The 11,069-nt window shown below is 30.8% G+C and overlaps 1 protein-coding gene across 1 annotated transcript; it reads left to right on the top strand.

Annotated features, from left to right (window-relative positions):
• The first annotated feature begins 2,930 nt into the window (after window positions 1-2,930).
• LOC129984509 (uncharacterized) lies at window positions 2,931-10,860 on the top strand. The gene is made up of 3 exons (XM_056094403.1): window positions 2,931-3,134; window positions 6,692-6,789; window positions 9,642-10,860. The coding sequence occupies exons 1-3, from the start codon at window positions 3,051-3,053 to the stop codon at window positions 9,754-9,756; spliced, it is 297 nt and encodes a 98-aa protein (XP_055950378.1). The 5' UTR covers window positions 2,931-3,050; the 3' UTR covers window positions 9,757-10,860.
• The last annotated feature ends 209 nt before the right edge of the window (window positions 10,861-11,069 follow it).

Below are 11,069 nucleotides of genomic sequence, written 5' to 3'. Positions count from 1 at the left end.
ATTTACATATCACAAACACTTTTTAGAATTTTCCAAAAACGGATCATTTTAGCATGATGCTGTTGATACATCTTTCCGATTCTTTCATTTAAGTCATTTTCTGTAGGTTATAACTTTGTTCCAACGTTATTAATCTGAAGCAAGAAAAGAAAGTGGAGAATATTTATTTTCTTTTAGATGTAGCAATATTAACGCCTCGTTTTGAAGCTAGGAAAAATATGTTTTAGAATGGATGTCATTATTATGATTCGTAGTCAGACTATGAGGCGTCAACTCTGAACTTCCCCATCACACCAGACAGACAATGTTTCATCTCATCCGTTTTAACTCGCAGGTTCGTCCACACAGGGACTCTTTTTTGGAACAGAGTCTCAATGTAGAGTTAAGGAAAGTATTTAAACTAGAATGTACCCATCTGATATCAGGAACTTAGAACGAAACAGATAGGAGGAGCTTATCTAGTTTCCTTTGAAAGCCGATATTCCAGAGGTTCAGCAGTCATCATCATTCCTGGTCGATATCAATGATTCAACACATTATTCGTAAAACGATAATGAAGGACGATTGAAACATTTGAATATTTATTTACATTTCGATCACATTGACTCTTTTAATCAAAGCCTGTAAGCATTTGACATCTGATTAAATACGTATCTCAGAAACATGCGACATACATTTCTTATGACTGCAATAACGTTACTCAATGAAGTTACCTTAAACGTGTTTTTTCGGCCCTCTACAAGCCAGACCGCTTGACCTATAGCCACCCCTCTATCTGGAGAGTGGAAATATGCAATCGGAGAGATTTTTTTTATTTATAAGAATTTTAATTTATTAAAAAATAAGCTCATTGTTGATGTTTTTACTTGATACATTCCGGCATTATTATAGCACAACAATCATTTTTACATCGATTCAAAGTCAATCGATTCAATCAATGACTCCCAATGAGCTGCCAGAAAATTTTTTGGTTCCGATTCATTTTAAACAAGCGTTTAGGGATCATTCACAACAATAGTTTATTTTAATAGTGTGAATGGAAGCGAAACCCTTTTCTGAGTTTCATCAAATATTTGATAACGTGATTTTTTTATTGGAGACGAAAGAAAGATTCTGATTCATTTCTTAGTAGTGAATGTATAAAAAAATGAAGTTATGATACATCTCATTTTAGAAAATATATGTATTATACATAACAACACTACGATGTTATGGAACGGGTCTCCATGCATGTGCACAATGAATAAAATATGTGCAAAGTTATTAAAATGGCGCGTCTTTAATGTCTGACAGTTTGACAGAATCATGGACATGAAGTTATCTGAGCGATTGAACTGAAATGGATTATAACCAATATCTCCAGCAAACCAGCTGGTTGCCAAAGGTAACTAATAAATAAGTAGAACATATTCACTCAGCTATTAAAATAAAATAAAAATATCCTAAAGTGAAACCTCAACATGTTGAAGTTAAAAATATGTTGAAATAAAAATATAAATCGACCCGTTTTTTTTATTTATTTATTGTTTAGTTTATTTTATTTAAGCATTTTAAAATGTGCGCTGCTGAGGGCCGCAAAATAACCATTGCATCCAGTTATGAATTCAAAGAATATTTTATTTTTATTTTTATCATGCGTTGTTTTAACGAAGACATACCACTTGGTGAATCAGCTATCATACGACCTATCTGTAACATGTAGATGGTAGAAATGCCGATTTTAAAAGTTAATAACTTGAATCTTATCCCAACAGTATAGATGCCAAAATATAGTATTTTCATTATTTTCTATTCATTTTTAAACTGAATCACTTTTTTTATTAAAAATTTGTTTGGTATCAAGATATTTTCTGTCATCTGTATTCAAATAAATTGCAGTCCAACCTCTTATTTCGAATCTAGAAAAAAAATAGTTTTACAAACAAAGTGATAAAAAATTTTATCCTATTTCCAAATAATATCCACTAAAAATTTTAGAATGAAATGAGGCAAAAATTTCTTAATAATTATATTCTACCTTCTTAGTAACATAAAAAAATGAACTAAATATTTTTATAAACACTTACTCCATGTTTTTCACATAAATAAAAAGCACATTATTAGGCAAAATTTCTCGAAATTTTTTTTTATCTATATTACCTTAAATCGTTTAGAAAGGTAACCTTTCTTCCTTTCCTTTTTTTAAAAAAGTAAAGTAGTGCAGGAACATTGAATACACATTTTGAATTTTGTTGAAATAATCGCAGCATTCAAAACAAGCATTTTTTTTATCATACATTATTTTAACAAAGACATGCGACAGCGTGAGTCTACTATCACTGGACCTTTCTGTAATATGTAGATAGCCAAATGCCGATTTTAACGGTGCATCACTTAAATTTTCGGCATAGATTTTTTATAATAAGAATCAAAGAAAAAATGTTATCAATAAATGTTTATCTTTCTTTTAAGCTTCAATTGAAAGACATTAAAAAGTATTCATTTGTCCACATTTTCAGAAGGGGTAGTTAAATTCTTAAGATAGAAATTCTACATTTTTCTTAAATAATTAAATGCAGAATCCTTTTCAAGAACTCTTTTTTAACTGTTATGAAAGAGAAGCGTTTCACATTGAAGGAAATGGCAAATAAACAACTGGGTGTTTCATCTTTCATTGATAGTTTAATGGCAATGCTTCTGCATCAGGGAGGCTCAATAGGTTGGGTGGAAGGGAGGAAAAATTGTAAAAAAAAATGTGATCAGGCAATTTAATCTTCAAGTTCGGGGTGCAATGGCCAATGTCTGAAAGCAGATTCAGATACCCTGTTCATCAAATCAGATATCAAACTCTCCTTTAAAGAACTGATTTATTTTGATACGGTCTGTCACAAGATCAGATTCGTTTAACGAAAATGGAAAAAGCACGCGCATTTGGCGGGAATACATAAATCACGAAGTGTCACTCCATCTGAACTGGCAACCCTTCGAAATTTGTATACAGCTCGTAGTAAACACGCCGTATAAAAAGGAGAAGAAAACTCACTCGCGATTCATTGACCATTTCCAGAATTATGAAACTCGATTTGGCAATGCAGCTAGTTATCGTGACGGCTGTGTGTTTGTTTTTCTTCAGTGCCGATGCGCGTGTTATAAAAGTAAGTCATAACAAACTCTTTTATATAAATATTATTATTATTATTCTACAGTATTTCATTTTCGTAAACAAAATATATTTTTAATTTCAAATTTTTATATTTCGAATATTTTTTTAGTTATTATTATCTTTACTTAATTATTCTTTTTCCTTAATCTCAATTTAAAATTTCATTAACCTTCGGGTTTTTTTAAAAATGCATCGTAACCTTAATTCGACGAATTCATTCTTTAATTCTTGTTTTCAGGTATAAGAATTTAACTAATTTAAGACAACCATGGTTGAGTAAGGATCATGATGAAAATATGTTCTCAATCTTAATAAAATTTTGAGTTTAGCAAATGTGAAGTAATTTTTACAGATATCCATGTATTGCAATTTACCACTGATCTCTAAGCCTATCTATCATTCTCATGAATTAATAACTCTGATGCTTTAGAAAGATAGGTACTAATGCTCTTCATTAATTCTTAATACTTGAAGCTGAAATCTTGCAATTTTTAAGAATAAAAATTGCTTATTGCTCAATTCAAATAATGAGAGGCGATATTATCCTTCTCATTTTGTAATTAGAAAATACTTTGATCTCTAAACGTACCATATATTAAATAACATTGTATTACATAGCTTTTGTCTAACTATCAAAATTGCTATTTCTATAAAATTTCTATAAAAGTGTTCGGCATTTATTCTTTCATTACGTAAAGTGAGTTCGTATGCAATTTTAAATTGTTGTAGCTTTGCAACAAAAATGAATTTGTAAAAAAATGGTGGGCAGTAAAAATTAAAAAAAAAAAAAAAAACCATGGCACTCATTAAATCACTTATTTTGAAATATTGCTGAAGAACCGTTATCGTTTCACTTTTATATATTTTATTTATATATTTCTTTAAAAAAATATTTAATTTTTACCATTTTCCAAGGTTTTTTTTTATTGCTATTATTATTATTATTATTTTATTTTTTATTAGCTGTTAAATGGAAATATTTCTACAAAACAGACCTCTTTTTTAAAAAATATGTGCTATTTCAAAATAAAACATTTTTTTTCAATTTAATTTTTCAAAAATTTCAAAATTCCTCTTTTTTTGCGTGTTTTGTCACTTTCTCTAAATAGTTCCAAAATCCGTATCCCTTCTTTTTTTTTCGGGAAATTTTTTTTTCTTAAGCTTTGATAATTTAAAAAGTAAATTACATGTGTATCTCGACAATTTGTTTCTGTTTTTTTTATATGAAATTTCCATAAAGTTTAAAATTTAAATTAATTTTTGAATTTAATTTTGAGTCCTGGTTAGGACTTTTGTTTTAGAAATAAATATAAATTAATTTAATTTTAAAAATTTTGTAGAAACAGGGATAATGTTCGTGTCACATGGCCAGCTTAACTAATAGCCACCTAAACATGCCTCAGCATCATACAGTCTACATCTTTATCTTCATCATATCTGCCTTTTTTATAAAAGAAAAATGCATAATCGTTTCACTTTTGACTATTACAATGCGGAAGAGAAATGCAATTGCCATATGAGAAAGCTTTTCAAGATTCTGCGTATTATATGCATGCGGAGTGCACTTTGAAAATTCAATGGGATTAAATCCAAGACAGCGTAACGGCATATTTTAAATCCATTTCTACGTACGCAGTGACATTTAATAAAAATGAATTTCAACACATTGATATTCATATTTATTAAAAAGATTTGTAAGAATAATTTAACAAAAATATAAGTGAAATTAACTCAATGCGTTATGAATTTTATAAAAGCATTAGTCTAATTTAGGTTAATTTTCATCAACATGGCGAAATATAAACGTGATCCACTGAAAAGGTTGCGCTTTTTTGTAAGCAGTGGATCCAAAGAGAAAAAGACTTATCTAATAAAACTGTGTGCAAAACGTCAGCAATTCTTCTGATGTTATTGTAATTTTGCCAAAAATAAACTTTATTACGTTAAATTAATATTACATAAATAAGCACAACGCAGTATTTAAAGCATGAGAAAAATTTAGTAAGAAAAAAAAAAGGAATAAAATGCCTGCATTAGGAAGCGATGCAGAAAAAAGCGATGCGTCTATTCAAACTCTAAATAACCAGCAATTCCAAAGGCAGAAGTGTCCATTCTTCAAAGAGGATCTATGTCAGTTGTCTGTTGACCGGAGAATACGATAGTGCAGCAGACATCCCATATATAATCAAATGAATTTAAATCAGGGGAAAGCGCTAGGGGATTTTTATTTTTCAGAAGTTTCATTCTAGCTTTTGTGCTTGACCCTCATTGCACATAAATGCTATGTCTTAACCTACAGTACCTCGAATCAAACGCACAGATCAGGATAACTTCCTCACAATAATGTTCTTTGAAAAACATGAAACTGCATTCTTTCATTCATCATTATACCACATGAGCACTCTAACTACCTGAATGGTTTGTTTCGCTCATAGTGGAATGGAAATGTGTCCCTATCAATTTTCATATTAAATGGCATCGAGAATCGCTTGTGAGATTAAAACGACTCTCATCGGTAAATAAGGCATGATTCCAATAAAGAAATGTTCAGCAGTTGTATTCATTAAGCCATAGTAAGCGGAGTCGCCGATGGTCTGCAGTCAATAGTTTGTAGCAATCCAAACGTTGGGCGAATACGACACTTTTATGCAATCATCTGACCACAGTTTCGCCCGGTTTACATACGCAAGTGCTGCTTTCGGATGTTGTCAGCTGTCCGTTTTCAGCATTTTTTTTTTTTCCACCAGCATGGCGATATATCGGTACTGAAATATTATTGTTTTCCTTTTCCGTCCCCTATCAACCTTTATTACATCTGTACTTGTACTTTCGTCAACACTTATTATTCATCGTTTTATGATGAAGCGTTACTTTGTTGTTTAAGTTTTGCGCTTTACTATATTTTATCAAGCTGTTTTGACCGTTTCTAATGTGAATGATTCAGATGTAAATGGAAAAAAAAAAAAAAAAAAAAACAGATAAGACAAAGTTTAAAAACTTACTAAAAGGCCCAAAAAATTATTTTAAATTGGGATGTAAGAATATGAATTACACTATCAAAAAATAGACAAAAAAGTGAGCAAAGCAGCTTGGTAATGAGTACTTCTGATTGCGCTTGTGTAATCTTTACATCTACCCTGTGCAGACGTGGAAAACGCAGAGATTACACACACGACGACTTGGATGAAAATCTTAAGACTTATTTCTAAAAATTCAGACAATTAGGTAATTTTCTCTTTTAAAGCATAAGGTCAAAATCCTATAATCTAACCTCTTTCTATTATTCCTTTGAGTTAAAACAGTTATACAACCAAATAACAGAATAAAATCAATGTTTACTGTTTTATTTTCTGCTCCAATCAGAGAAAAAAGTTATGTTTATATCATTTATATAACCAGAGTTTTTGAATGATTAGAAGTATTTTTTCTTAGTTTTTAAACATTGGATAATGAAAAGAGCAAGAATGAATCAAGTTATTTATAGATATTTTTCATAAATTCTTACCAAATATAATTGTCAAATATTGAAATACTATCATCTGTTTGCAGAGAAGCGCGAAAGTGACTTACTGTTCGGGATCAACACCATGTGGCTGGGAAATCTATCAACCCTCAACCAGATCGGTGGAATACTTCGTCAAAAGCCCGTAAGTACAGCCATTGAAATCTACTGATTATGCTTTTTAGATAAACTCTGTTAGGATACAATTGTAGAATGGAGAAACCAATCTAAAATCGCATCATTAGCGATACATTAAATTCTTGATTATCCGAACTGATGTATGAAGTAAAGAGATTTAAAATGTTAAAATTGAAATGAATAGTACTGTATTCCTCATAAAAAAAGTTTTCGAGATATTAAGGAAAACTTCTTAATCAGAAAGATATTGACTTGAAATTGAAATTTGATACTTGATTTTGATTTTAGAATTGCATTTCTGTGTCAAATTTTGGTTTCAATCATCGAGATATTTAAAAAAAAATGCATCCCTAATATATATTCGATTTTCTTCAGTATCTCAGGAAGTATAAAACACTCATATGTGGACTGAAAATAAAAATTTGAGCACTCATGGACCTTGCCAAGAACCACAATTTTTATACGGAGGGATAATACCTTCATTTAGGAGTATGTGAGAACATTTTAAGGAAACTACTTTCGCTGATTTTGTAAAAAAACGTAAGAAAACAAGCTTGCAATCAGCAGAAAATGACTGACTTCCAAGATCTCACTTTTTATGCGGATAGGGGAATAACGCTTTTTTTAGAGAGAATGCTAGAACGTTTGGGGGCGACCACAGCCGTTGGTTTTCTTTGGGGGGGGGGATTTTTACATTTATCCAGATAACTCTTTTCTACTCTTTTAGCAGATTCATACTGTTTTGATTCACTCCTGTCAGTTGCGAATTTATATGTAAAATAATTTATCTGTACTTGTCTATGTCCCAATTTAAAAAGACAATCTTATCATAAAATTGCGGCAAATGCTTGTTTTCTAATGAATTTAGATGTCATTAAATGAAAGGCGATAGGAACTGGAGTAATTAAAAACACTAGGGAAAATTGTAGTTTCTTTATAAATACCATTAGCATTGTTGCAGAGTCGCAGCATTTAAGAAGCTAGAGGTAACTTTCGCGTCTTTTAAACGCACTTAAAAAATTCAATAAGTGCAATTAGAATTATTCAGTTTCCTAAATGTAGCTCCGTAAAGATATTTTTTACTTTCTCTTGTGATTTCTTAGAAGTATTTTTCTGTTGACTCATTCCATAATTTAACGTTAAAATTTGCCATATAATATTCATGTAATGCAACAAAATATAGGGGGATCGCTTGCAAAATTGAACTTTTAAAACATGCCAATATTTAGGATATATTTCACTTGAAAGTTTTTCTATGGCAACCACTTCTTTAAAAAAAAAAACATACAAGGACAATAATAATTTGTTTCGATTAGGCGTCTCTCTATTCATATCCACTCGTGTTTCGCAAAGCTTACATTTTAACCAAAATTAAAGTACTGATGCAAACAAAGATATCCTACATATTTTGTTCCAAGAAAGGTATCGTAGCAGATCCTCGGATTGGGACTGGAGGATCACTTTTTTGAATACCTTGAACAGTCAGCAATTTGAGCGGACTTTTAGAGGATATATAAATATTAATTCGGAAAATAATTACATTTCCTTTGTTAAATGATAAGACATTATTTCAAATAGCTTCCCAATAGATTCTAAATTGGGATTCATTTACGGTACAATTCATTCAAAGACAATTGAAGTTAACATTAAGGAGAAAAGATTTGAAATACATCGCTTAAATTGTCTTGAATATGATCTCTATATATTTAAAAGTATTTGAGACGTTTGCATAAAATTCAGCTTTAAGTAGTGTGAATCTAGCATGAGATCTTTGGTACTTTTTATGGAGGATTAATAACTGGCATGCGATTAATACGCAAGTACCCAAAAATCGAATATGCATTTTAGGCGTCTTTTTTTTTTTTTTTTTTGAGTTATTGAAATTAAAATTTGAGCTACAACAGTAGTAACAAGATCCTATACCAAATTTTATTTATTTAAGACATCGCATTGAATGCATGCGAAAGAACAGATCGAGAGACAATTAACTTTTTAACAGATTTTGTTCCTAACTTGATAAATGCTAAACCTGCATATCCAGATTTAATCTCTATGGATTCTGCAGTTTTTATGTTCATTTGTTCTCAAACAGTAAAATTTCCTCTGAATGAATTTCGTTTTAAATTTGATATGAATCAACAAAACTGTGGTGTAAATCAAAATTCCTCCGTCTAGCTCGAAAGGATTTTAGCTTTCGTGTTCATCGACAGCCGCCATTCCAAAAGTATGTTTTTCGGACTCTCGAGCTCGAATTTTTGTGACTTTTACGATCTCTTTGCATACTTGGTTTCGAGGAAATAAAAAAAAAAAACAAGGGACAGAAAACTGTTTTGCAATACACTCTATTGATCAGTTGTCAAAACGATCGGATTCTGCTTTTTCCACCACATTTGTTATTATTATAGTGGGTTCTTTATTATCCCGTTTCATCAGTCGTACTGCATTTTTAGAAGGGAGCTCTTTAAAGTGAAAGCAAGTCACTGAATGATTTGTAAACAATAGGCAGAAACTCAGATTCTGAGTTATAGGTTGTAAATTTATATAACATAATTTTCTCTCTCACACTGTGTGTGTTTGTGTCTATTTGTGTGTGTCTTTATTAAGCCTCCAATGATCCGGCACCTTCACTGATTCTGTAATTCTATGACTTTTATTTATATCCCGAATGAGGGAGAGTTTACTGTCATTTTTTTTATATTTTGCCCTTCAAGTCATTTACCATGATCTGAATCACCTTGCTTTGCACGTGAATCGATAAAACATTTCCAGTCAAAATTTAACTTGTTTTTGTTAAATGAAAAACAAATGTTACAAATTTATGTTTTCTATATAAATGAATCGTATTTTCCTTCTTTCCAGGTGCGACTGTCCCAGCGGCACGCAGTGCCTGAGGTACAGTGACGACATCTCCATCGCAGCCTATGTCTACAGGTGCAGGCAGGAGAGCGACGAGGGGCAGACCTGGGACCAATGAATCATCGGCCGCCGAATCTATTTATTGATCATTTTGTACATACTTTCATTATGCATGCTGACGAATAAAAGTATTATGCTTCGAGTAACCTTATTCGCGTTTCGCCCAGTTTCATGTTACATCGACATTTATCAAGTACCATACGAGTTATATCTGCATATATTTCTGTTACATTATTGCTACAAGTATCATCGCCATTTATCAAGTACCATACGAATGATATCTGTATATATTTCTATTGTATTACTGTTACACATATCATCAACATTTATCAAGTGCCATCCGAATGATATCTGTATATATTTTCATTGTAATAACTAATAAAAAGTATTATACTTTAAGAGTTATTTGGATCGTTGGATTTTCCTGTTTCCGTCAATACGCAGATATTCTTCTTGAAAAATCTTTATAGCTCTTTAAGGCACCTTGAAAATTTGTGTGTATTTGAAATTTTAAATTTGCACAAATTTTCACTTTATATATATTAATTCATAATTACCAAATCCATGAAGGAAATCATTTATTAATCAAAATTAGTTTGGAACTCTTGAAGAAGCAATCGGACGTAGCTCCAATACACAAGAATAATTTATCTTTCTAATGAGTTTTCTGGGAAAATCGGCTCAGAATTTTCCCTCGCGAAAAACTGTCAAAGCAGCCCTGTCGTGGTGTGTAATTTTGAGCATACTAAAGCATACATCTAGCAACTCGTTTTTGATTCATTAGGTTAAGAACATAATTATATTAGTAACAATTCTTAAATAAATCATTACCACTGCATTGCATTAGATATGATAATATATTTTAAAATATTGTCATTATATTAAAAGGTAAGAATAATTCCCTTTTAACAACGGTCCGGAGATCAACCAAAAATCGCAGAAGTATGAGAAGCAAATAGGATTTTATGTAAATTTAGTAAACATTTTTTTACAATGAATATTTAGGATTTTTTTTTGTTGTTGTTGTTGCTCCTTATTCTTAGTGGCTTTCTAATTTGCTATTGTTTTACACGTCTCATCATTTTACAATTTATGTTTTTCAATCCAGATATTTTCATTTTGATGCATTTTTTTTATCTATTAAATGTCTTTTGTTCTAGTGTTTGAGTCTCTACTTCTTACAATATACATCATGGTTAAAAAAAAAAAACCTTGAATTTTTTTCAAATTGTGTCATGCAACGGACGCCTTCATGCTGTTGCTATAATGTCATACGTAACCACCATATCAAATTGGCGGCTTTCAAGAAGTTTTATATCCAAAATTTAAATAATCGTACAGAATTCTATCGTGAAGAAAATAATGTTTTAT

This window comes from Argiope bruennichi, chromosome 9 (assembly GCF_947563725.1).
Source record: "Argiope bruennichi chromosome 9, qqArgBrue1.1, whole genome shotgun sequence".
In the NCBI taxonomy this organism is placed as follows: domain Eukaryota; kingdom Metazoa; phylum Arthropoda; class Arachnida; order Araneae; family Araneidae; genus Argiope; species Argiope bruennichi.
The sequence above is the reverse complement of the archived record's forward strand: the minus strand, read 5'-3'. Positions and strand labels throughout refer to the sequence as shown.

Coding starts and splice junctions, on each gene's coding strand:
- LOC129984509 (XM_056094403.1), top strand. CDS start 3,051: ATGAAACTCGATTTGGCAATGCAGCTAGTTATCGTGACGGCTGTGTGT. Junction 3,135..6,691: donor CCGATGCGCGTGTTATAAAA/GTAAGTCATAAC, acceptor ATCTGTTTGCAG/AGAAGCGCGAAAGTGACTTA. Junction 6,790..9,641: donor GAATACTTCGTCAAAAGCCC/GTAAGTACAGCC, acceptor CCTTCTTTCCAG/GTGCGACTGTCCCAGCGGCA.